This window comes from Calonectris borealis, chromosome 28 (assembly GCF_964195595.1).
Source record: "Calonectris borealis chromosome 28, bCalBor7.hap1.2, whole genome shotgun sequence".
Classification (NCBI taxonomy): Eukaryota; Metazoa; Chordata; class Aves; order Procellariiformes; family Procellariidae; genus Calonectris; species Calonectris borealis.
Window position 1 is genome coordinate 800,099 of NC_134339.1, and position 26,552 is coordinate 826,650.

Below are 26,552 nucleotides of genomic sequence, written 5' to 3' on the forward strand. Positions count from 1 at the left end.
GCCAGGGGGGTTGGCCCTGGGTGAGTTTGGTCCAACTCAAAAGGAGCCGCCTTGGCCAGAGCCTGAACCAAGTAGGTGCAATTCAACCCAAGATTTCCCTAAACTAGACATTCTGGAGATTGCTGTGGAAAAGCATCTTCTCCGGCGGGTTCTCCCGTTGCCTTTTGCTAAAGCCAAGCAGTGGAGTGGAGTGGACCTGGCTGTGCCCATCTCCCCCAACGAGCCAAAATCCCCCTTTGGGGACTTGGAAACGGTTCCTGCTGAAAGGTTTCACAGCTCCAAACCATTCCCTAAAGGAGGGGTTTGGAGAAAGCCCAGGGTGAGGCTTTCCACCCCTCCTGCCTTCGTCTTTCCAGACAGAAATGCCACGAACCCTCCCTGTGCTACCAAAAAGGGAAACCGAAGCCCAAGTCTGAGCTGAGCGAGGAAGAAACACCCCATGATGAAAACCACATCTTCATCTCGTGGGCTTCTGTAGGGTCCCAGCGCCGAGCTGGGCTGGTGAAGGACATGGAGCAAAGCCTCTCCCCAGGAGCAATGCCCCACGAGAAGGGACCCGGACACCAGGTCAGCACTCCTGGGGTAAGCGGGGCTGGATGGAGGGACCCTGGGGACCACGCCAGGTTGGGAGACACAGGGACATCTGAGAGGGGGCACACGCCGGGGAACCAGCACCTTTCCTGCAGCGGGCGGCAAGGGGGATGCTTTCTCTTCAATTAGGACAAGGGTTGGGTTTCTTTCCTTCATCCCAACACCCAAAGACTACAAGAGTTGCCAGAAGCCGTCCCTTTGGAGAGCTGAGGTAATAGTGAGTCTTCAGGATCAAAGCAGAGGAGCAAAGAAATGGCCACACACCTTTGGTACAAGAAAAAGGCACTCATCTACCACGCTGCCATCCCGGGGTCGCTCGCTCGCCTTCTCCCTCGCTCTCTGGGGACTCGCGGGGGCTTGGGGGGGGTTGGGGGCGGCGAGGGGCTCTCGGCTGGGGTGGGGGGCTCTCGGCCGGCCCGTCCGCAGGGAGCAGGGAAAGTGGTGTTTCCAGCACAGACCAGACAAGGCAACAAAATCTTTGGTATCAGACGTGATTTTCAAATCACAAAAATTGAAAACTCAAGTGAGGTAGCCTTTATTCTCGGGTTCTCACTAGAAATGTCTTTGCATCCTTGAGGGCCTGTGGCATTTACTCTTTTTTTTTTCTTTTCTTTTCTTTTCTTTTTTCTTTTTCTTTCTTTTCCTTTTTTTCCCATTTTTTTTTTTCTGTGTGTTTTTCACTTCCCAAACCAAGGCCCCCTTCCTGGCTTTTCAGCCCTTGAATACTACTCGATGGGGTTCAGGAATCCACCACCATCGTCACCACGTCACAACAAGACAAGAAGAAACAACGTTAGGGGAAAAAATCAGTGGCGGGGAGCGGGGTCCTGGGGGGATGAGATTCGCTTTGCCATTAGTTTTTGGGTTGTGGTTGGCAAAATACGCTGCGGCACCTGCCCCTTCCCGCTCCTTCCCTCTCTCCATCCCTCTCTCCCGCCCTCTCTTTCCAGCAATAAATTGGTTTAGTTTGGTGTGACCATGTCCAGTCTGACACCCCCAGCCCCTCCACTGCCCACCTACCCCAGGAGCTCTTTGGTTAAAGACGTCCTCTAACCCCACCGGTGACCGCAGCCGGTGAGGGCTTCGTGTGCAGGGTTTTTTTCTTTCTCTCTTTCATTCTTTTGTCCTTTCTTTCCTCTTTTTTGGGGGTGCTTTTTTTGTTTGTTTTTTTTTTTTCTGGTGAACACATACACTTTTTTTTTCCTTTTTTCCTTCTTTTCAACAAGGTGCCTTCCTGTTACACAACAGATCACTCTCAAAGTAAAGTGAATCGAAGAAACCATAGCGCTAGAACACAGATGGTACTATTTTACCCGCATAAATTCAATAGTGTCCCTTTTTTTTTTGGTTGATGGTTGGTTTTGGAGGATTTTTTTTTTTCCTCAAGTGGTGGGGGAAGGAGGGGACCTTGCCTCCCCTTCATCCCCAAGCCTTTCCCAGCCCTTCCCGGTCCCCGGCAGCACCTCCTGCTCCTCCCGAGGACACCCCGGGCTGGCAAGGAGCCGGTGGGGCGGCTGGGACAAGGGCTGATTGTAAGGGTTTGGCCTCGTGATTGCTTTTTTATATGGCACAAGTCACCATCGAGAGCTCGGAGGAAACGATCGTTTTGAAGCTAGTACCATTGCTCCAGAAATTCGCGTTTTAAGGCAGGTTGTTAATTGGCACAAAAAAAAAAATCTGGCGTCTTTTTGGTAAGTTGCCCGTTTTTGCGTTGAGCTTGTTTGGTTGTGGTTTCTGTTGTTATTCCTTTTTTTGGGTTGGTTTTTTCCCTTTCGATCTCATCGGGGAGTTTTCCCCCTTCTCACACCCAGGGCTGGATTTCGCCACCAGATCCCTCGGATTTTTCTTTTCCCACCGTACACCAACGTTGGTTCCCAGGAGGGAATCTTTTTGTTGTTGGGTTTTTGGTTTTGTAATTTCTTTGGTAACAGAGATGAAGAGAGGGGATGGGAGGGGGCAATAGTGTGTGTCGAGGGGTGGATGGGTGAGACACAAAGCCAACAAATCTGCTTTGTCTGAGTCCATTCCTCAACCGAAAAGTGAACCAGAAATCCAGCGGTGAATAGTGGAGCCAGTCACCAGGAAAGATCAGATCCTTCGCTCCAAGTCTCTCCTCCCATCTCCTTTCAAACAATTTTTATTTTTAAATACCCGATTTCTGTAGCTAAAATGTGCTTCTTTGACCTGCTTGGGCGCCAGGTGACGCGGTGCAGCCGTGGTCCCGCTCCAGCCGCGGCGCTGGGGGATGCTCGGGCACGCGGAGGCGGACAGCCACGGCGAGGCGTCTCCCTTGCCGTGGAGTTTGTCTGGGAGGGATCCGGGGACGGGTGCTCTCGTGGGTCGGGGTGCATGTGCGCGTGGGGGGCTGGGGGATGCGGGTGCTCTTGGAGGTGTCTGGGGGGGTGTCGGAGGAAGGTGCCCATGGAGGAGACTGGGACTGCAGGAATGCCCTCAGCCAGGTTTTCCATACCTTCAAGGGAGAGAAACGCCCATGTGTCTGCTGCCTTGGGGAACCCCGCTGCACCTCACGGCGGGGAAAAAGCTTCAGCAGCCAGAGAGCTGGCAGGAGCCTAGGGTCACCCTCCAAGCACACGGGAGCATTTTCCCTGCTCGTCCCCCTTTGAACCAGGGGGGTTTGGCCCTAGTTCAGCAGGGCTGTGCCAGAGCCTGGCCCATGACCCCACTTCTTGTATCTCCCCCACCTTTACCCCTCCACCGTGGGAGCCGTAAGGGTGGCTGTGGCAGAGATCAAGGTTGGGGGGGGGGTCAGGGGGTGCCCCTCTCCCCAAAGACTCTGGCGGGCAGGTGAAGACAAGGTTCTGTGGTCCCCGAGGACCAGGGATGCTTCCAAACAGCACCTTGCCCTCTCCCTCCATCCCACATCATCCCTCGCTCCACAGGGGTTTCCTCCAAGTCCTCCTGGGGATGGAGCTGACCTGGTTGCAAATCCTTTCCCTGCTCTACGAGCTGGGAGGACGTGGCAGCAGGATGTGGCACAAGGCCCACGTCCAGGGGTGACACCCAGCTGAGGGTTTGGGAGGCTGATGGACCCGCAGCATCCAAAAGCACCCATCCCGGTCGGCTCCGGGCACACGTGTGAGTCTGGGGTTGGCTTTGTCATGAGGAAGATGTCCGGGAAGGGGCAGGGAGGGCTGGGGGGCATCATGCTTTGGAGAAAGTGCTTGCAGAAGAAGAGGGGACTCCGGGGTTGGTGCCTGGCTCCTCTTGCCAGCGGTTCATACACCGCCGGCGGGCATTCATGAAGAAGTTGCTGACGGTGTTGAGCTCCAAGCCCAGCTGCTGCGAGATGGTCATCTGCATCTCCTTGGATGGGCGCTTGTTCTCCTTGAAGATGGCAATCAGGGTGCGGCGCTGGAGGTCCGTGAAGACCAACCGCTGCTTCTTGGGCTGCAGGCTCCTGTCTTTCTGCTGCTCTTGCTCTTTGCGTTTGCAAGCTAGATGTTCAAAAGAGAGAATAGGGCCATTAATTGGTGCTCACCACTCTGGCCCGTTTGCAGGTTGCCTGGCTGCCTCCCAAAAACCAGGCCCTTCCCTCCAGTAAACCAGCTGGCTTGTTGCCCACCACTCCCTAGGCTACCTCCCTCCTCTTCCTCCCTGTGCCTCCTGAGCATCTGCTAAGATCGGATGACAGCCTCTTGCAACATCAGTATGAGAAAAGCCTGGGTGAAGCCCATCACCTCTTCAGATGCCCAGGAAAAGCCCAAGCCTCAGCATCTCCAGCTGACCCTGGGAGTAGGGACCGAGGAAACTCCTGGGCTGACTCTGCTCCCACAGCCTGGCTATTGGGACCTGCTCCATCCCTAAATTTGGGGGGTCATCCATAAGCCTCCCTCCCTTGCTGCATGGTCTCCCTCGCCTCCTCATCACCTCTATGGATCTCGCTGGAGGACTCAGGGAACTGGTGTCTCTTGGCCACCATGTCCAGCTGCCACCTCCGAAACGCAGGGAAGACCTGGGGACAGAGACGTTGTGAAAAGGCCAGTCTGCAGCCACCATGTCCCACACCAGACAGCCTGGAAGGACCGTTTATGGTTCCACCTTCTCTGGGAAGGGGTTTCACTGCCTCCGGAGGCTGGAGAACAGCCTGAGCCACCTGAAGCTCCAGGAAATTCAGTCTCCCCTGCGTGCCTTTGCTACCGGATCCTTTGGCATGTGCGTCAGGTTGAGCCAGCGTCGAATTAAAAGCCTTCCCTACAGATTTGGCTTGAGCAGAAGGTCAGGACAGAGGTACTATCACACGGGGACGGGCTGCTGGGAGCCGGGAAAGCCCCCCTGACACCGCCACGCTGCGTGCGAGGGAGGGAAGTGAGTACACACCTTTTGGTAAATATATGAATTTTAATTGCAGGAATATTAAGCGTGCTGTTGGTGGAAGGGGTGAGAAAGGAAGCCCTTTGCTATATTTTTCTAGAAAATTATAGAATAATTGAGGTTGGTGGAGGTTGCTGGTCCAGTTCCTACTCAAAGCAGGGACGACCTCAAAGCTGTTGACGTTAGATCAGGATGCTCAGAGACTTTGCTGGGTCAGGACTTGGCCAGACATGTGCAGCCACTGCGGGAGCACAAGATGCCCATGGCAAGGCAGAGCACAGGTCTGGCCCTTCAAGGCTGGAGACACACCGTTTCCTCCTGGAAAGCTCCGAAGAGAGTCAGGAAACCGTGGGCTAAAGACTTTCTGAGGAAAACCCCACTCTTGCCCCAAACAGCAGCAGTCTTCAGGCTTTGGGGTTTCTTGGTTCTGATCTTCCAAAGGATTTTGCAGGGAGGGCACTGGTCCTTCGAGACATTCACTGTCGGAACGTTGCTGGATGACAGATTTCAACTTGCTTCTCTCAGGCACTTCCAGGAGCCTCTTTGAGCTGGTGCGCAGACCTTGGAGGGGCCAGAGGCCAAGGCTGAAAGCCGCTGCCACCGCAATGGGACGGCATCTTGGGTCCACGGGACAGGAATCCCCCTCAGGCTAACTACCTGCCTGCTATATCAAATGCACCTCCACGGCCAAGCTGAGTAAAAGGGTAGGCAGCCATGTAGCCCAGGAGAAACAGGAGGGTGTTTGAAGTCCTCACTAGAGGACAAGGAAGGTCTTCCTCTGATTCTTCTTCAGCTGGTCTGCACTATGAGTCCTCTTTACATCACCTTGAACTAACAGAGAAGGATGATATCCACCCCCTCCACCCAAAGCTGGGGAGATCTAGAGCTCAGTGAAGTAGACAATTTATCCAACAAATTTAGCCTTGTTTCCCCGGCTGCTGGGCTCGCTCCTTGCCCCGTCCCCATGCGAGTGATGGAAGCCATCGGTTCTGCTCCCGCTGGGGCAGGGGATAGGAGGCACCAAGCTTGGCACAATCAACTCAGCCAAAATCAGCCGTCCCTGGTAAACATGGTTAGTGGAGAGCCTTCCCCTCCCCTTCTCCCCCCCAGGCAGGTTTGGCTGCAAACCACCATCCTTAGGGACAGTCTGAGCCCTGGTGTGCCGGGGGACCCTGTCCCAGGGGTACCTTACTCAAACAGCCAGCAGAGAATGGTTTAGTGGAAACCTACCCTATGACCATCAGATGCTTGCAAAAAGAACAAACAAAAAAAGCCTTTATAGAAAATTTGACTTTTTTCCAGACATGAATTAAAAAAAAAAAAAAAGACCCCCCAAACTCCCCCCAAACCAAACAACAAACAGAAAAAGTCCCCCCCACACCCTACGTGCACATTCGGAGCAGTGCATCTTCGCCCTGCCGGACCCCTCGCCCGCCCACCGCGCGCCCTCCCGGCATCCCCCCGGCATGCTCGGCTCCAGCCCCGTGCCAGTGGCGCGGGTGAGACCTCGTGTCGATGGTGGGCACCTCGCACACTCCCTGTGAGCACGGCTTTTGCTCTGCATGGATGGCACTTATGCTGTATCTCTCTACCACATATACACCAGGTACACACAAATGTGTGTAGGTATGTGTGAATACATCCATACCCCCATGGGACATGGGGGTGATGTGCTGACCCAGCTGTAACCCTAGCAAAGCCACTGGGATCCAGGTTGTCCTCTTGCTCTCCTACCTTCTGGCACCCATTCCCACCAGCAGTGCTGGACAGCCAGGCTGAGACCCAGCGTTTCAGCTTTTCAACCTTACATTCCCACCCCCCCATTCAATTTTTAGGAGTAATTATTACAAACCAGTCGCCCATTAATAACTCAAAGCTCTGAGGCAAACGCTAACCATCAGGGTCTTGCTGGGAAAACTGTGATCCAGCATTTAAACCTGTGCCGAGCATTACTTAGACAGAGGTGACATCCTGCTCCGCACCCCTTGATACCCCTGTTATTTTTGGCCTGCGACGCCGGCGGCGGACGCATCCCACGTTTCCTGTGCTCGTTTGTTTATTTATTAATTTCTTTTTCTGCTGACGCAGCCCAACACCCCTCTTCCCCAGTTCAATCTAATTACAGCTCCGCACAACAGAAATCGATAGTGACGCTGGTCAGATCTATTTATGGCGGCCATCAACCCCCCAATAGAGGATCTTTTTCCTATTCCCCATCCCCCAGGCGCTGCTTTCCCAGGCAGGCTGGCGGTGGCCATCCCCGTGTCCCCGCAGGCGGTGGAAGCCAGGGACGGGGGGCAGCCGGGGGCACTGCTCCGACTCCCACCCAGATCAGCAAGGGTGAGGGTTTTTCTTTGTGCTTCAAAATTCCTTTTTTCCAAGATCCAAACGACTCATCCTTGGCTTAATACTGTTCTTCAGTCACGTCCCTCCGGGGTCTCTGGGCCTGGCCGCAGTCCGTGGGGATGGGGACACACTTCAGGGGGCTTCCACCCCTGCCTCTGTGTTACCTCCCCAGCAAATGCCCAAATCACGGGATTTATTCCCTGGTTTATCCTGCTCCCCACTCCCCCTGGGGCACAGGAGACCCTGGCGGTACCAGGACCAACAGTGGGAGAGAAGGACCGGGATCCCCCATGGCCAGGGGAGATGCTCAGATGGCCAGAAAGGGGTTGAGCTCACCCACAATGGAGGTCTTTCTCTCCGCTCTCCGTCTCTCCCCACAATACCTGCACCTCCCAGACCTCCTCAGCTCAGCCAGGCTTGGCTGAAACCAGCCAGCAAGTGCAGGAGTGACAAGGAGGGAACGCCAGATGCAGTGGGATGGGACGACTGCACAGAGCCCCTTCCTCCTGGACACCGGGCACACAACCCTAGTGCTATTTCATCCCTGAGGTAGCTGACCTGGCTGCGGAAAAACGACAGGGAGCAACGGCAAGGAGGAACGTCGGGAGGGAAAGCAGGAGGAAAGACCTCTGAAAGCAGAGGCATCCCACCTGCTTCCCCCGGAGGATTTCTGCTGAGGGCTTCTGCCTCCCTGGAGCCTTATGTCAGAGGGAGCGCGTTTTCCTTGACTTAACCTTGACAGCTCAAAGCAAAATATCTCCCAAATCATTTCTAAAGGGACATAATAGAGACAATCAAATGGCTGCTGTTCAGAAGCTGCGATTATGCCTCGCAGCGTGAACTCCGCGAAGCATTTAACTAATACCTGATGGCTTTGCAGGCTTCCACAGCCTGCCAGACACTGGTTTCTCTATTATACCCGCAAACCTCTGTTTTCTCAGCCCCAGCGTGCTCTCCCTCTCCATTCACTTGCAATACAACCTGTAATTTTCTGCCCACTTTGCTTAAGTGCTGGTGATTTGTTGAAATCACAAAAGACAGCCAGGGGCTTTCAGAGCCAGCACGCTGGCTGTAAGGGAGTTTAGGGGAAAAAAACCACCAGCTTTTCTCTTTTTCTCCCTGTCAAATCAGCTTGCAGCAGTGCAAGGGGACCGAGGAGCATTTAGGGGCTCAAAGGGAGGTGGAGGAAGGGATGGAGAAGGGGTACCTGGACGTGGTCGGCCAGGTCGGGACAGGTTTCTTCGGGGCAGAGGTGGGATGGGCTCTTTTCACTGGTGGGCACCGGGTGGGAAATGGCCCTGAGCAAAGCTGGCTTCTCTCCATGCCTTCAAGATGGGTCTAGCCCCTGGGCTGCCTCAGTTTCCCCCTTTTCTTGAAGGGGCAGAGGGATCTCAAACTCTTTCACAGAGAAGGTGGGGGGCTGCAATGGGTGTTACTGGTTCAGATGCTGTCCTGATATTCTGGAAGGTTTTGGGAGCTGCAGTTCTGAGCAAACTGGGATGAGCCCAGTGCCTCCCACAGCAGAGCATGTCTGATCCTGAGTTGAATTAACCTGATGGCACCTGCTCCCCCAAAGCTGGAGCAGAGTCTGGACCAGAGATCAGGGGCTTCATCTGCAAAACAGAAATTCTTTGATCCACAGCTGTACCGGCCGGGATGCTCAGAACTGGGGCAACTTAGTAACTGCGAGAGGTTTGTTTAACTTTTCTTTACATTGTAGGAAAAAAGCCCAAAGAGATTTGTCACAAATAGGCTTCTCCAGGGGTCTAGCTGACAAGACTCAGTGCTGATGGGAGAGTCAGCAGCGTACAACATAGGAAGAAGGAGCGCTCAAAAACCAAACCCCAACTTTCTTTTTGCCTTTTTTTTTTTTTGCTGAAACCCCATTTGATTCCGAAAACTAACAAACACACAGGCAAAGCGTCAACGACACAAATGCCGGGGCAGAGCCTGCCCCGCACTGCTCATCCCTGCAAATGCCACCCTGCAATTCTGCGATCCCCCAGACTTCAGCAGCATGTGATAAAAAAACCTACGTTCTGGGCTCCAAAACCTGCGGGGATTTTGACCACTGTGGTCCTGCAGCATCCGAAAGCTTTGAACCATGCTGCAGTAAAAACTGCTCTAGAAACCCGCAGGTTTGGAAAAATGTGCATCAGAGGCCATACAGAGCCCGAGAGATGCGGTTAGGAGCTGCGATGCATCTGCAGAGCTGCAGCCTCATGGTTCTGCTGCGTCGGAGTGACACGGTCCGGGCAGAGCTGCTGGCCCCGCGCGTGTCCCTGTGCCACGTGGCCCTGCCTCGGTGGGGACAGGCTTCCCCGCTGGTGTCCCTGGGAGCTGCCAGAGGATGAGTCCCGAGGCCCGGGGAGAGCCCCTGGTCATTGGTATGCAGCCAGCACGCTGCAGGGTGAGCTGCTTCCCCGAGCCCAGCAAATTAAATCTTCCTCTGAATGCTGCAAATGAGGAGATGAGATGAGACAAAGCGCTTGCCTCTGCATTGCTGGGTGCATTTTCCTTCCCTTCAAAGGGTTTCAGTGACTCATTCCAGCAAGCAGCTCCGATTGACCCATATGGGGCTGCGAGGCATCACCAGCCGCCCGCACCGATGTCCCCAGCCCACTCCCCAACAGCCCAGGGGCTTTCACAGCAGCGCAGGTTGGCAGGCGGAGGGAAGGGACAAGGGAAAGCACAAGGCCTCGGTCCTCTGCTTGGGTGACGACGGTCCTTCCTGAGAGGGGGGTTCGGCTGGGACCGGCAGAGGCTGGAGGATACCGGCAGAGCCACCCAAACGTAGCGGCGGTCGCAGAGCAGCGATGCCAGCCCCGCGGGACACTCATTTTGCCTCTCCCGTACTTCTCAAGCTTTGTCTGTTTTTTCATGGCATGGCATTTTCAGCTTTTCCAGCGCTGAGGCCGATGAGTTTGGTCTGAGGGCGGGCGAAGGGACACAAAGAACTGTGGCAGGTGCAGGTGTGCTTGGCTCCATCCCTCCACGTTTGCCCTATTTTTATTCTTGTCCTGTAAGCTGCTACCAGCCCCGCCAGAGATAGCCCTGGGCTGAGTCAGCTGCATCAGACCCCTGGACCCCATGGACACAGAAATAGAGTTTCAGATGACTTAAAAATGTGGATTTGTTGTTAAAAGCATTTTCTTTCTGCAGAGGTTTGATTTTTCACTCGCTTTTCTGGAGACTTTTGTAAAGGGAGACGTGGTGCCCCACTCCGCTCTCCCCAGCACCCAGGCGAACCAGGCTCAACCCCCGGCTCTGCCATCACGTCTGCTGGCAAAGTCATTTCCCTCATTTGTCCCATTTCCTCCCTTTCTAGGCCTTTTTTTGGACCAGCTGCTTCTTATTGTCGCAGTGGAGACCACTGCCGTCACACACTGCTGAGTGCTCATGCTGCCAGCACGGCCCGGGACTGGACCAGCTGCCTGGTGTGAGGCAGGGCTGGGCAGAGGTGCCCTGGGCGTCCTCCCAGCTGCTCCGTTCTTACTCTCCTCCCGAGTCACTGCCACTTAGTGTGACGAGAGCAAATTGGTGCTAATGAAGTGCTAGAGTCTGGCAGCACGGCAGGCAGAAGTCGGCAGCGCCGCGAGGGATGGCAGCGGCAGGGAAAGGTCCTCGCCTTCTGGGAGAGAGGGAGGACGCAGGGATGGTTCGGGGGAGCGGCTGGAAACCCTCCAACCCCTGAAATAAGTTTTCTTTGGAGTCGGCAACTTGCTTGTGCTCAGCTTCGGCACAAGAGCCCCAGCTGCAGAATCCGGGGGGAAAAAGGGAGTTTGGCGTTCGATTCATGTCACAATGACAGGGAGAACCAAGCAACACCAGACAAGGACCATCCCTCCAGGAATCTGGGGCAAATGACATCCCTGTGACTCACGCAGCTGTGGGTCCTGCACAGTCCGCCTCCATCCTCGCTCCTTCGCACAGGAAAGGAGCAGCAAGGATCTCCCTTTGGCATCAGCACAGGCTACTGCTAAGTGACTCTCATCAGCTCGTTCCCGTCGGGCTCCTCCTGCCAAACTCCCGCTGCCTTCAGCAGCTCCCAGATCTGGCTCTCTGAGCGGGGATGATAAACAAATTCAGCAATCAATGATGCATATTTCATCATAGCGCATGTTGCTCCCGAGCCGCTCTCAGTGGAGAGATGGTGTTCAGAGAGGGCCCAGAGCCGTTATCAGCCGAGGACCATTTGCTGGAGAGAGGGGAAAAGCAGTAGGGGGAAAAAACCAACAGTTTTCTGCTTTTCCTGGTTAAATCCGGTCTCAGATGGATTTATTGGGTGTGAGATGGGAAGCTCCCTTAGGGTATGGCCGAGTCTGTTCTTGGACGGCTGCTGGCTTTCTTGCTCTGCGGTGCTGTGAAGAACAGGACAATCTGTAATCCTCTGGGTTTGAGTGTTCAAGGTTTGCTTCACCAGGGTTTGGGACCCTCTGAAGGCAGGCGGGAGGGCCTGAGCAGACACCCTGGTTGCTCTCAGGTTATCCCTTAGCTCCAGCAGCGCAGGAGAGGGCTTCCAGATTTGAGCCCTTCCCTGCTGCCAGGCCCCGCTCTAGAAGGCCTTGGCGCTCTGAAGGCAATTTCCAGCCCAACCTCGATGGATGCCACGGCCCGGCTCCGAGCGTAACCCAATTCCCGGCTATTCACACCCAGCACGAAGCCACCCGTGTAGCGAGGCAGCAGCCAGCGTGGGTGGCATGTGCCCAGGCTGGTCACCGCACGCTGGGGAGGGGTCTGAGGACAATGGTGGGGCCTGGCGCCCCATTTTGCTGCTCAGGGGGAGACGGGGGCTGCTCGGGGGTGTGGGAGTGACACAGGGCGGACGCTCAGACCCCGACGGGGGACCCTGCCTGGTCCCCTGGGGCAAGTTCCCCCACCAGGCCCGCCCAGGCCCGGGGCGACGCCAGGACCCCCTCATCCCTGGCCCGGGCAAAGGGCCCTCAGCCGCACCTGCCTCCGGGCTGGGCCGTGAGGGCGGCGGGGCCGAGGCGGAGCAGCGCGCACTTCCCACCCCAAGGCCCCGGCAGCCGCCGATGCCCCCCCCAAGGCCCCGCCGCCATTTTGGAGCTCTGGTCCCGCCCGGTGCCCCCCGCGCGGCGGAATGGTTTGTTCCGCACCCCCTCCCCGCAGCCACGATGGGCCGTCCCCGCCGCGCTGGCGCCCCCCCGCGGATGGACGGGCGCATTTCCCCCCCCGGGGGGGCGGTGGCAATCGTACAGCTCGCCCCGCCCCCCCGCCGCTGCCCAATGGCGCGTTGCGGTCGACCCCGCCACGAGGGAGATGGGCCATTCCCCACACCCCCCTCGCCCAGCGCGATGGACCGTTCCAGCCGCCCCGCACACACGGGGCGCGCCGGGCTGGAGCGGTCCACCCGCGTCCCGGACGGGGGGGTGGCGGGGGGGGGGGGGGATGCGTCCAGGCAGCCGCGGGAGTCGCGGGAATGGCACCTCCGGGGCCGGCTGCGGGGCGGGGAACTTCCGCCTGCCCCACGCGCCCCCCACGGCTGTCCCACGGCTGCCCCACGGCCGCCCTGTTATCACCCCCTATAGCGTCCCATCACTGCCCCATTGCTGCCCCACCGCGACCCCATCACCGCCCCACAAACAGCCCCACGGCTGCCCCACAGGCCACCATCCCCTCCCCGCCGCCCCCGGCCACACAACCACCCACCCCCCCGGGGCGGCCCAGCCCGTCCCCCCACTCGTGTGGGGCTGGGGCGGCTGCGGCCGGCGCTAAGCCAGTGACTCTTAATACACCGCTCCGGCGTTATTAGCTCAGCTCCCAAGGTATTTCGCAGAGTAATTGCACTGATCTGCCAGGGATTACGCGCTGCCGCTGTAACGATGGATGATGTTTTAATTTGAGCCGGGCACCTCCAGGGAGGGCAGGGCAGGGACCGAGACCCCCGAGCACTGGGAGAGGACGCCTGGCGTGGGGTGAAGGGGCTGCCTGGGCGCAGGCAGCAGCGCCCGGGAGGGGTTTTAGAGTGAGGAGCAGCCCGAAATGTGGACCCCGCTGGGCGACCGAGTGTCAAGCGATTCCCTGGCTGGGAGCTTGACCAGCTCCACGACGGGATCCCACGCTGGGACACCAGCGATCCCGGCTGGCTGGGGTTCAGCATCCCCCCGTGGCCGCAAAGCAGCCGGGGATGCTCCCGAGCGGCTGGGGAGGGCCCTTCCCAACTCTCAAGTCACTGCTGGGGGGGGACGACCAGCCCGGGCTGCGCCCGCTGTCGCTGCCCCCCCGGGTCCTGCTCCCTGCCCAGGAAACTCCCGCAGGAAAAGGGCTTTTGCTTCCTCCCATCCGAACACAGCAGAGAAACTTCTCCCACAACATTACCTTTAAAAATGACCCCCACGCAGAGCTGTTCCTTCTGGTAAAGCAGCAATTAATCACGGCAAGTATGGGATGGATTTGTAATCAGCTCCCCCCCTCCCACCGCCCCCATTTCACAGCCCTGGGTATTTTTCCTGCCCCCCCACCGCACACGAGGATGGGGCCGGGGCCGGCGCAGCCCATTGATCCTGCCCGGTCGATTTTATTGAAACTCCCACGAGTGGCTTTAACTGCGTGTTGGATATTGCTGGCACATCAGTTTGATGGCTACGTGACCGGCGGGGAGCTCGCGGGCAGGTTTGCAGGGAGGGAGATGAAGGGGAAAGGGGCTGCGGGAGGGGGGATTAATCCCGATGGAGCTGGGATATTCCCTGGGTTGTTCCCTTGAGCTGCCCGTGTTTGGGGGATTGGTTAAAGGGAATTATTTTTCTAGATTTCATTGCTGGCTGGGAAAGGAGCTGTGGGGGGCAAAATGGGCCGAGAAAGAAAGGAGGAGAGAAAGGGGAAAAAAAAAAGAAGAAAAAAGGTAAAAAAGAAAGAAAAGGGAAAAGGGAAAAGGGAAAAGAGAAAAGGAAAAGGAAAAGGAGGAAAAGAAGGAAAAGGAAAATAAAAAGAAAAGAAAAAGAGAAGAAGAAAAAGAGAAAAAGAAGAAGAAAAGGAGAAGAAGAAAGAAAAAGAAGAATAAAACAGAAGAGGAAAAGGAAAAGGAAAAAGAGAAAAAAAAAGAAAAAGAAAAAGAAGAAGAAGAAAAAGAAAATTAAAAAGAAAAAGAGAAAAAGAAAAAAGAAAAAGAGAAAAAGAGAAAGAGAAAGAGAAAGAAAAAGAAAAAGAAAAAGAAGAAGAAAAAGAAGAAGAAAAAATAAAAAGAGAAAGAAAAAGAAAGAGAAAAAGAAAATGAAAAGGAAACAAAAAGAAAGAAGAAAAAGAATGAAGAAAAAAATTAAAAAGAAAAAGAGAAAAAGAAAATGCGGAGAAGAAAGAGAAAATGGATGGAAAGGAGAGGAGCGAGTGGATCCCAGCCGGGTGTCACAGCTCTATCCAAGCCCAACACCCAGCAGCCACCAGCCCCTTTGTTTTCCCCACGTTCCCGTCTCCCTTTCCCTTCCTGTCTGTTTTCTCCCGTTTTTGCAGAACAGGAAGAGCCAAGGGGGGGGTCTCTGCCAGGTGACGGTGACGCTGCCTGGGGGGCCGCCCCCTCCCACTGCCAGCACCCCCGGGTACCCAGGCTGGGCTCCGGCATCTTCAGGAGCATCAGAGCGACGGGTGAGAGGAGCCAGCAGGAATGAAATCATCATCCAGAGGAAGTATAAACCCTCCAGAAACACCACTAGAAAAGCTCCCGCGCAGGAGGCCGAGGGGGCTGTCGGAGCCCCCCGATTCACCAAATGTCCCCCCGAGGTCCCTTTCCCAGGGGAGATGACGCTGCTGTAATGGCACCTGCGGGGCTGAAGATCCCGGCTCTGCCTCTATCGATTAAGCTGCATTTTCTCGTGCGGAGAGCGGGCCCGATCCTCCTCCATCCCTGGGCACCCGCCGGCAGGGTGACTGCCTCGTGACGGTGCCAAAAATCAAAGCAAATAAATAATTTGTGTTTTTCTTGGAGGTGTTGAAGGCAGAGGAATGGCTGGGTATCATCAGTTTGGGGCAGAAAAGGCTGTTTCAGTTTTGGGGAAATGCTTTCAAATTTTCTCCGGGAAAAGCAAGTTGGTTTGAAATCAGCATTACTTTGAATAAATGCCCTGATTTGGATGACTTATTTTTCAATTTCTTTTTTTCTCTTGGTGTGCAAATTATTTTTCAATTTCTTTTTTTCTCTTGGCATGCAAATTATTTTTCAATTTCTTTTTTTCTCTTGGCATGCAAAGTATCTGATGATACCTGCACCCTTTGGCACGTCTTTGACTCGCCTCCTTTTGCCCCATTTCTGACCCACCTGAACTGAAACCAGCTGCAACGCAGACGTGTGTGCAAACACCTACCTCACCACAAACACAACAGAAAGCAAATTAAATGCCCTAAATCAAGCGTGGTCCCGCTTCTGGTTGCCTGTGTGTGTGGGCAGGCGGGCAAGTGGCTTTAGGGGGGTTGGGCAGGAGCCCCCCATACAGGAGCTCCCCTGAGAATATCAGGGTAGGGGTTCACTGCCTTCCGTGTGAGAAATGTCACCAAAATTCTGAAATTTGGCCCCAAAAAGAGAGCTAAAGGCAGGCATTGATCCACGGATCCATTTCCAGAGGCCTCTTGTTAAAGCCTTGGATCCCTCCAGGTGACTCCGAAGCCTGGCAGCGCAGTGCCAGCGTCCCATCCTCCCTCCTCCTCCTCACTCCCTGCAATATGGGACATGGATGGGGAAGGGACCTCATCACCCCAGGGGGGCTTTGGAAGCACAAACCACTGCGGCACCAACCCCAGCACATTATGGAGCATCATATTTGAGCCAAACTGGACCAGATGCTGCCCTGGATCCTGCTGGTCCATCCACTGAGCAACCCTCTGGGGGGATGCTGGGTCCAGGGCAGACCAGGGACCCGCAAAAGATGGGAAAAAATACAGAGTATGGCCAGAAATCACGAGTGCCACAGGCAGGGATGGGATGCTGCTTGCGGGGTCGTTACCACGCGCTGCTGCGCTCCCCGGCCCTGCAACAAGCGCTGAGCACCAGGGTCTCCGGTGCTCTGTCGTGGAAGAGCCTTTGCCGGCGGCAGAGCAGAGCCGTTGATATCTCTGTCAGCCCCTGATACTATCGCCCGTCAGCAGCTCCCAATACATTTGCAATTTTATCCCTAATGGAGAGAGTTTGCTCATTACCTGCTCTTTATCGGCCGAGGGTAGCGTGACTCCCACAAAGGGGCATCGATCTCTGGAGCTCATCTTCCAGCTTAAAGGTTTGGCCTTTTACATGGCATCACCGAGTTCCTCGGCTTTAATAACCCAGCACTGGTGTCTTCATACACTCTGTAAAAGCACTGTCATCCCCACTCTTACATGTGGGGAAACTGAGGCACGGAGGGATTTGCGGATGCTCAACCTGTCAAGCCACGGCCAAGACACAGCTCGTGTACCTTCAGCCACGTGATGGCACTTGGCGTGGGGAGGGGAGACAAGGCTTTGGGACATTTCCCGGTGGCCAGAGCCAGTCTTGCCGTGGCTCTCGGCTTCCCCGGGCTGTGCCCTTCCCATGCCGGGCACTGCAGCAGGGGCTCCTTGGGGAGACCATCACCTTTGCAGCCCTTTGAAGACCGCTTTGGCATGAGGTGTTTCCCTTGATTTTGGTCCACTTTGGGTTTTTATAGGGTCCCTGACAGCCAAACCTGATGCATTGGGTTCCCAGCTGTGCCCTGCAGAGCCGTGCCACACACCGAGCCCTCCCACCAAGACGGCCAGCCCCCAATATTTAGGGCTCCCTGGATTCATTCCAACAGCAGGAGACCTTGGTTCTCCTCCGATCTGGGTGGGAGACCAGCAGACCCCTGCTCCCCTTGCTGCCTCCTCCTGCCGAGACCCGGGCTCAGCAGAGCTGGGTCGGTTACCGCTGCCCGTGCCATCAGCAGCAGAAAAAGCAGCAATTTGCTTTTCCTTTTTTTTTTTGTGTCAAGATGTCAGGGTTTTCCTCGCTGCTCTGCAGGCAAAGAGATGATGGCCAGTCCCAGCGAGTGCCTTCCCACCACCAGCCCCTGCTTCCCCCTCGGCAGGCTCCTGCACGGGGATTTTCTGGCTCCTTCTCCCAAGATGGGCAGGGCTGAGCCACCGCCAGCCTGCCAGGGGTGACGAGGTTTCCCAGACCCCAAAGGGGTCAGTCCCTCTTGGTGATTTCTATACCTTGGGTTTGGGAACAAGAAAAGAAGAGGGACAATCACAGAGATACAGAACCGAGGCAGGATGGCGGGTCCAGGTCTCCCGACGTGGACACTGTCCAACGCAGAGCAGCGGTGATGGAATCTGCCATTCCCCAGATTAGAGGCCAGAAAGCAAATTCCACCCCCAAGCTCCCCAAATTCGGCTCATGGTGACACCAACTCCTCCTGCTTTCAGAAACGATGCCGGAGGAAACCAGGGCACAGTTTGGTTGGAAAGGCAAGGTCCTGCAGTGCAGAGCTCAGAGGCAAAACCCCAGGGATGAGAAAATGAGGGAAAGAACCATCACTGATCTTTAAGGAGAGGGCAAAAAGTTGGTACCCACAGCGGGATGGGGCCAGGGAATATGAGCATCCTCGCTGCAGCCCTGCTCGTCTCAGTCCATCACCTCTGCCTGCATCCCACCCGTCGTGAGTGTACGTGGGTGTACGTGGGTGTACGTGGGTGTACATTCTCTTGCCACGCAGCACCTCCGGCCCCACTTTTGCTCTGGCAAAGCATTGCCTACTCTGTGCCTTAACTGCACCGTGAAACACCTTGAACTCCACTGAACCCCTTTTAAATAATTTCTGTACCTCCTTGCCTTGCACTGCAGAAACCACCAGGACTTCGAGGAACGGTGCATATCCCTAACGGAATATATATCTGTTAAGACAGAGTTATTAAGGTCATTCTTGAAATCATAACCATGTCTGTGCAAATCTGTCTCGATTTTAATATCGGGTCTTTATTTTTTTAAATGTCCTGGCCCCTCCTTCCGCCAACAGAGAATGCAGGTTGCCTTTTTGTTTCACTATTTTTTAACAACCCCAATGTTTTAAAAATCCATCATCCGTTTTGCCTGTCCAACCCCGCCTTGGTTTAAATCTTGCTGGAGATGCTCTATATATTTCGAGGTATTAATGAGATTTTTGAATTTCTGTTTAATCAGCAAAATCTTGCCACTCGATGGCCACGGTCCTGCGCGGAGCCAGTAATAAATGCACTCGGCTGCCGAAACCTGCTGCCGGCTGCTCGCTGGCCCCTCACCACCCCAGCGCAGCCCTGCATCGCTCCTGTCGCACCCACCCAACATCGCTTTCGGCTGCAGACGGACGGGCTGGAGGAGAAAATTTTTGGCTCCAGCTTCCCTTTTTCACCAGTTTTCAAAGCTAGGGGCTGACCCCAGACCCTCTGCACTGCTGGTGGTGCTGCACGGGTGGAGGGCGAAGGCCAAGAGCACATCCCGGGTTGATGGGACGCATCCCCGGCTGATGGAAGCACAGAGACAGCCTCCGCTCGATGCTGAGCTGAAGGCTTTGTGCTCCTCATGGCAGCTCAACTCCGAAAAGGGAGCTGGGGCAGAGCCGTGCGGGTGCATGGATGCAGGGGGTAGGGCAGATCAAAGCTGCCTAATGTCTCCATCAGTACTTGGGGTGCCAAGCTCCCTCTGCCTGAGCCTTTCTGAGAAATCTCAGGGAATCAAGCAGCAAGGGGGAAAACTCTTCCCCCCCAGCCAACAAGGTGCTGGGGCTGGGAGGTGAGAGGTCTGGCTTCCACCATGGCCAGGCAGGCAGCGATTCGACGGGAAACACAAGGCAGCAACGTCCCAAACTGCACCCCAAGGTCTGGAGCAGGAGGACAGATTGGGTCTTCAAATCCCCACCGAGCTGCAAAGCCCCAGCCCTTTCGAGCCAGGCTCTAGTGGTTTTTTTTTTAATTTTTCCTCTTATTTTTTTGATGGTGTTGCACATCGGTCATCGCCACCCTGCCACGAGCCCTGCGAAGGCTTCGCACAAGGAGACCCGTGTGCCCGGGAGGTTTCCATACGGGATTTCTGGTTCCTCCACGCCCAAGCTGCAGGGATGCCGGGGGAGGCAAGGTGCCATGCCCAGGGCAGGGTGGGATGTTCCCAGGATGGGAAAACAGGCGCCCGGGCCCTGTCTCCGGTCTCCTCCTGCCTTTACCATCCCTCCCCTTCCTCCGCTTTGGCAGACCCCGCGTTTATCCCCGGTTTTGGCATTCGCTCCATGGCACCGAGGAAGCTGGGCAGAAACCCTTACGATGGGAGCGCAGGCAGAGCCTCCCCTGCGGCCGCTCCTGGAGGGGACGGCTGCCCGCTCCCAGAGGCGCAGGCTCCCCGGCCCTGCAACCACATCTGAGCAGAATGAGAAAATATTGGATTTGTTTTCTGGAAGAAAAAAAAAAAAAAAATCCAATATTCTGTCTGCGATCCCAGACTCTGCGCCTGGTTATGGCAGGAAAATGCTGTAAATCTCCCCTTTCCCCACCAACTGGGGAAGAAAGGCTGATTTTCTTTTAATATTCTTATTTTCTCTCCTGGTTTAAGCCCCATCATTTTGCAGGCGGCTCTACAATCTCTTTGTTGACCAGGGCTTAAACCTGCTCTCCCGGCTCCCCCGACCCCGGGAAGTCGCCTCGCACACCCTTCCCAGCAGCTCCCAGGCAGCGGCAATGAGATTTTAATAGATGTATTTTCAAATTAGTTCTGGGCCTTTCAAGACTTATCAGTTAAATGAGGTTTTTCAAATTGATTCAAAGGTCACTCCGAGAGTTTTCTCTTCTCTGTTATCTCTCCCTTATGGTTTCAGTGGCGATTGACAGGACAGAGAAAAAAAATATCACCCCCACGTTGTACGCCCAGAAAAAGAAAAAACACAACAAAAACCCACCCAAATGCGCACCCAAAAATCAGGAGGCGGCAAGAAAGGCCCGGGTTGGGCACCCGGCGCTGGCTCTGCTTTGGGGTTGGGCGGTCCCTCCCGGGCAGGCGATGAGCAGAGCCCCGGGGGGGATTTGGGGAGCGTGTTTTGGGGGAGCAGAACCCCACGGACACGGGTGGGCGGTACCCGGAGCTGCCGCCCCGCAGAGAGGGGAGGTTATTTCCTCCTGGAGTTGGGGGGAAAAACCCGATTTAATATTTAACCGACGGGAGGTTTATTGGCCCCTTCTGACGCGCAGATTAGGAGCAAACAGAAAAATAGCCGCGGGCGCAGCGAGGCGGCCCCGCCGCGCTGATAAGGGCGGCGGCGCAGTGCGGGGCGCGGTGCGGGGCGCGGGGCGCGCAGGGGCCGCCCCCGCGGAGCCGGCGGCGCCGGCGGTGGCTGCTCCAGGCGGGCGGCCCCGGCGGGTGGCTCCGCGCCGGCGGAGAAAGTTGCCTATTATTAACGTGCTAAAAAAAAAAAAAAAAAAAAAGATAATAATAATGTAAGAAAAATTTAAGAAATTTCAGGGGGAAAAAAAGATTTCCAACAGGGAAAAACGGGTTTCTCTCCTTTCTCTCTTTCTTTCTTTGCATTTTCCTGAGTGGGCATCTCTCCCGTGCCGCGGGGGGAGGCGCTGGGCGCCTGCAGCCCCTAACTCTCGTTTTCCCCCATTTTACGGCGGCGAAATAATTCGCTTTCCAACCTACAAATCTCCTCCGCGGCTGCGGCGCGTTTTCCCCGTCGCCCCGCGGACACGCGCGGATCGAAAGCAGCGAAACCGTCCGCGATTTTCCGCCGCTCTCCCAGGCCGGAGCCGCGGCCGGTGCCCGGGGCCGGGGCCGCCCGGAGCCGCCCGGTTCCCGGTGCCGCCGGCAGGGAGGAGCCGTCGTTGGGCCAAAGTCGTTTGAGAGAAGCTGAAATTGAAACAAAACTCGTGAAAAAAAAAATATTTCCCGACTTTTTACGCAGCGCAATCTTGTCCCTGATTCTGGCAATTCTGTGTCTTAGTTCGCAGTATTAATTATTGGCGTTACCAAACCTCTCGGGCATTTGCCTCGGCCCAGTCCCGCGCTCATGCTCGCAGTTTCGGGATGGTTTTTGTTTTTTTTTTTTAATAACGACGGTTCGCGCTGCGGCGGCGACTTGTTCAGGGGAGAAAGCCCGGGGAGGAGAGGGAAGAAACAAAGGAAAGAAAGAAGAAAAGAAAAAAAGAGAAAAAAGAGAAGAGAAGAGAAGAGAAGAGAAGAGAAGAGAAGAGAAGAGAAGAGAAGAGAAGAGAAAAGAAAAGAAAAGAAAAAAAGAAAAGAGAAAAGAGAAAAGAGAAAAGAGAAAAGAAAGAGTGAGAGAGAAAGAAAGAAAGAAGAAAGACAAAAGAAGGAAAGGAAAGGAAAGGAAAGGAAAGGAAAGGAAAGGAAAGGAAAGGAAAGGAAAGGAAAGGAAAGGAAAGGAAAGGAAAGGAAAGGAAAGGAAAGGAAAGGAAAGGAAAGGAAAGGAAAGGAAAGGAAAGGAAAGGAAAGGAAAGGAAACACGAAAAGAAAACGAAAACAAAAAAAAGAAAAAAGGAGAACGAAAAACGGGGGGGGGAAAGGCTAAAGGAAAAAGAAAGAGAAAGGTGCGCGGGGGAAAGGGAAAAGAAAAGGTAAAAGCAGAAGGAAAGGCACACGCTCGGGGAGCGCTGCCCAGGCGCCCCGGCCGCAGCCCGCGGATCCCTCCCGGCCGCCGGCTCCCACGGGCAGCGCGGCCGCGATCTCCCGGTTCCGCGCCACGGGAAACACTTTGGGGCAGAAAGAGCCGATCCCCGGTGCCGCGGAGCCCACTCGGGACCGCGTTGCCTCCCCGGGGCGCGGGCAGCGGCCGGGTCCCCGCGGAACCGGTTCCTCTGGGCCGGTCTTACACCCCACCCGCGGCCCAAAGGCTTCACGCAAGCGGGTGAACTTCGCGCACAGACACGTCTCGGGGAAAAACACGGGAGGATGGATCAGCCGAGCGCTCATTCGAGTTAAGGACGAATGAACGCGGGGAGCGGGGAACCGCTGTGTCGCGAAAGGAACACAACGATGTTGTCGCCCTCCCGAGAAATAATCACGAACGAATTTCCTAGTCCTGAGTGTCGGAATAAATCCGTGGTGGGGAGGGGGTTTCCACCGGCGGGGGCTCCGACAGGATGGGAGCGCACCCACAGACACGCATGGTGGGAGGGCACCCAGGGACACACATGCTGGGAAAGCACCCACCGCCCTCCGCGGACACGCGGGAAGGGGAGCGCAGGAGCGCACCCGCTTCCCACATGATCCCACGAGAACGAAGCCGATGACTTTTTCACCCCCAGGGCACCGAGGGACGGGGATGGCGGGTGGGGGGGGTTGCGGGTGGGGGATCGGAGCCCCGCTCCGCCGTGCAGAGACCCCCAAAGGTGCCACGGTGGGAGCTCCCCGCCACCCACGGGCCCTCGCAGACCTCGAGGGGGTGTCACGAAGTTTGTAGGGCTGCATCTGGAGCGGGTGGGGGGGGCTGCCGCCGTGACAGCGAGTCACAGAGATGGATGGCCCGAGGGGACGGGCCGGGCACCGCCAGCTGCTGCCCAGATGTTTCCCCATGGGACCCCCCCTGTTCTGCGGAGCCCCCCGGGGAGGGAGCGGAGCCGGAGGGAGCCCGGGGCGGGAGGGAGCTGCAGCCCCCCCCGGCTGTGGCGCTGCCCGGGTCCCGGCTGAATAATTAATGGTTCATCTGCGGACGGGGCGGCGGGAGGGGGAACTGGAGTGGAAAGAGGAGAAAAGCGGCAATTGCCATTTATAGGGGCCCGGCGTGTTTATTGATCCGCGATTTACTGACTCGGACTAATCCATCAGATGGACTCCTGCAGTCGGGCGGGACCGGGACCAGGACCAGGACCGGGACCAAGACTAGAACTAGGACTAGGACCAGCCCTCGTCCCGGCCGTGCCCCCCTCTAACACTCTTTTTTTTGCTTGCACTGGGAGGGGAAAAAAGCCGATCGCTCCCCAGGCGGGGAAGGGGTCCCCTCCCTGCTTTGCCGGGGGGGTCGCAGCCCTCCGGGCCCCTCCACACCCCCAGCCCTGAAAGGCCGAGCAGGCTCGACCGGCGGCCCCGGGGTGGGTCGGGTCGGGAGAGATTCGCCTGCATCGATCGGGAGGCCGGGCAGGGCCCCCCCCCAGCGCGACCCCCTCCCATATAACCCCGCTTCTCGAGGCAGCCAGGCCGGGGCTGAGCCCCAGGGGCTTAAACCTGCCCCAGCCCGGGCTCGGGTGGACGAAACGGCGGGAGGAGCGAAACGAAAGCGGGTCCCAGCGGGGCGGCAGCGGGGCCGGGAGCCGGGAACAAAGCGGCCGGGCCGGGGGAGGCCGCGGGGAGGTCGGGGCGACTCCCTCCGCTCCCCGCCCAGGGCTGGGCCCCGGCCGATCCCCCACCACGGGCCGCTCGGGGCGGCGTGGGCTGGCTGCGGCCCGTTCCCGCGTAGGGAGCCGGGGTTCAAAGCGGGGGAATTCATGGCTGGGTGGTTGGTTCGTTGTTTTTGTGGGTTTTTTTTCCTGTCTTCGCAGAAAGCAAAGAATTAAACCCTGTCCGCAGGAAATTTGGGCGTTTAATTTCCGTAAATAACGCCTCCAAGGCGCCCCTGGGGCCGAGGAAAACTCGGCGCCAGGGAATAAAAAACATTTTGGGGAGAATAAACCTCCCCCGCCGCCGCGGGAGGAGCGGAGCGGTGGCCCCGGGGACAGAGCACGGGCCAGGCCGGCGGGCAGGGACCTCCCCGAGCCTCCCCCAGCCGGGGCCGCATTTTTATCATCACCATCGTGATTATTATTTCAAATTTTAGCGAGTCAGAAACCAGCCACCCGCTGCTCAATTAGCCCGAACAACGGGGGCATTAAACGGCCGATCGCGGCAGTGTTTAAATCTTTATTTACCAGAACCTTGTAAAGCCAGGAACAATTTGCATTCTATTAACTGCTTTTCAATAGGGCATCGACTGGAACTAAAAGATGCCACTACCCTGCCCTAATTAAAGAGCAACTGAATTACACTAAATACATATGAACGCTGCTCTCCTCCATAAATAACGGCGGGCTCCTCGCCGTGCGGAGCGCCCAGCGGGCCGGACTCTGCCCGGCCCCACGGGGAGCTCGGATTTCTTTAAAAAAAAAAAAAACAAAACAAAACACAAAAAAACATACACGAGCGTTTTTTACCCCATGGCTCCGGGTGCCGGGGGTGGCGGGTCGGGCCGGGCACATCCTCGCTCGGCGCTGACCCCTCTGCCAGCCCTCGGCCCTTTCCCCCGCGGCGGCTCCGCGACCCCCGCCCGCCCCCCGCAGCCACAGCGCGGCCGCGCAGAAAAACCGCGTTTCTCCAGCAAACCCTGGGCCCAGCGCCGGCCTGAGGCCGAACAAGCCCCGCCGGGGGCAGCCGCGGAGAACGGCGCTGCCGCTGCGCTCCGCACCCGCGGTGCTGCGGGACAGCAGCCAGCCTCCCTCTCCCCCAGGCCGGGAACGGGGGGCACGGGGTGGGGGTCGCGCCTTCTCCCCGAGGGCAGACGGTGCCCCGGAGGGAGCGGAGCGCAGCCCCGGCCCCACAGCCGCGTTCCCGGTGGGAAGCGATGGGGCAGCGGGGGGACGGACAGGAGCTTCCCCAGAGGGCGGCTACGGTACCGAGCGGCGGGGCCAAACCGACCGCCAAGGAGCTCCAGGAGCGGCCCCGGGGCCGTGGCTCAGCCCGCACCCACGGGCGGTGGGGAGCGTGGGCCAGTGGCTCTCCGGGGTCCGCCCGGGGGACAAGGGGCCGGTTCGGCGGGCGGGACCGAGCGGGAAATCGCCGGCGGGGCTGGAGGCAGCCGAAGAGGCGGCGGGGAACCGGCGGGAAGCGCCGGGCAGCTCCCGGCTCCCGCCACCCGGGATCCCCCTTTTCCCGCTGGCAGGAGCAGGCCCTGGGAAGGGGGATTCGCCTTAAATGTAATTCGCCTTAAATATAATTTCCTTCCCTTTCTTCTAAAGGCTTCAAATCGGCTCGGTAACACCCGGCCCAGCCCCAGCCCGCGATGGCTCCCCGCGAGCGAGGGGTCCCCACGCGTGTTCGCAGCACCCCCTCACCCACCCGCCCGGAGGTGTGGGGCGGGCGACCGTGGCAGCAGACCGTGCCGTGCCCTACCTGCCAGCCTGAGCGCCGACATCCTCTGAAATTCCGGCTCTTGCAACCATTTCCACATCCTCCGGAAAGTCTCCCGGCCCGACTTGAGCTTACTCCAGGGCTTGGGGTTCCGCAGCAGGTCCGAGAGGGTCCCCTGGGAGCGGCACAAGATCCTCTGCGCGAAGATCGCCTGCGGGATGCTGTAACGCTTCAGCTCGGCCGTGATCCGCTGAGCCACCTCCTTGGTGTTGATCTCCTCCACCTGCCCGGAGCCGCCGGGCTGGGAGCCGGTGGCCGAGGCCTGGCGCTCCCGCTCGCCCAGGAGGGAGCCACCGGGCTGGGCGTGTGGGTGGCCGTGTGGGTGCATCCCGTTAAGTGGCGGCATCATGGCCGAGCTGGGAGCCGCCAGCCCCCGCGCCAGGTGCTCCTCGCCCCGGGACAGCATCGCGGCGTGCGAGTCGAAGCCGTTGGGCGAGAGCATCTTCTCGTTGGGCAAGTGGCTCCCGGGGCCGTAGGGGGCCAACGGCTGCTGGGCGTTGTGCAGGCTGCCCAGCCCGTTGGGCAGCGGCGAGAGGGGCTGCCCCATGGCCGGCATGTCCTTGGGGTAGTGGCTGTAGAGGTTGCCCATGGAGGCCAGGCTCCGCTCGTCGCGCATGAGGGTGAAGCTGCCGCTCACGTTGCCGGCCAGGCGCTGGTGCGGGTGGTGGTGGTGGTGGTGGTGGTGCGGGTGGTGGAACTTCTCCGAGACGGTGGAGATGGGCGGCAGGTGCTGCAGGGGGGTCAGCGTGGTGTAGGTGCTGCTCAGGCTCATGCCGGAGGGTGACTCGCAGGACATGCTCATGGCGGGGTGCAGCGGGGCGGCCAGGCTGTGCTCGGCGCGGTAGTCGCCCCCCTCCAGGATGGAGGCCATGCCCGAGACCATGGCGGGCCGGCCGTGCGGTACCAGGTTGCGGTGCGAGCCCTGCCGCCCGTGCGCCGGGCTCAGCAGCTCGGCGGGCTGCGAGTGCGGGACGCCGTGCAGGCTGCCCAGGTTCTCCATCGCCAGCTCCATGGTGGCCGCCGGGCTCTGCCGCTGCCTCGCCCGCTTGCTCGCTGCCTTCCTCCCCCACCCCCCCCGCCGCCGCCTCCTCCTCCTCCTCCTCCTCCTCCTCCTCCTCCACCGCCGCCCCCCCCCTCCCCGCGCCGGCTGCCCGGATTAATTCAGACTCCGCGCTCGGGGGATCGATCTCCCGCGCCCCGCGGT

At 57.6% G+C, this 26,552-nt stretch overlaps 1 protein-coding gene across 2 annotated transcripts; it reads right to left on the reverse strand.

The window, feature by feature from the left end:
- Nucleotides 1-3,753: 3,753 nt before the first annotated feature.
- On the reverse strand, nucleotides 3,754-26,455 carry ONECUT3 (one cut homeobox 3). 2 transcript variants are annotated; one of them, XM_075175286.1, is made up of 3 exons: nucleotides 26,436-26,455; nucleotides 25,331-26,244; nucleotides 3,754-4,046 (listed from the first exon to the last, which is right to left on the reverse strand). In XM_075175286.1, the coding sequence occupies exons 2-3, from the start codon at nucleotides 26,229-26,231 to the stop codon at nucleotides 3,754-3,756; spliced, it is 1,194 nt and encodes a 397-aa protein (XP_075031387.1). In that variant the 5' UTR covers nucleotides 26,232-26,244; nucleotides 26,436-26,455. The 2 variants fall into 2 exon arrangements, with proteins under 2 accessions (XP_075031387.1, XP_075031386.1); XM_075175285.1 differs by having other exon boundaries at nucleotides 25,331-26,455.
- Between the last annotated feature and the right edge of the window lie 97 nt (nucleotides 26,456-26,552).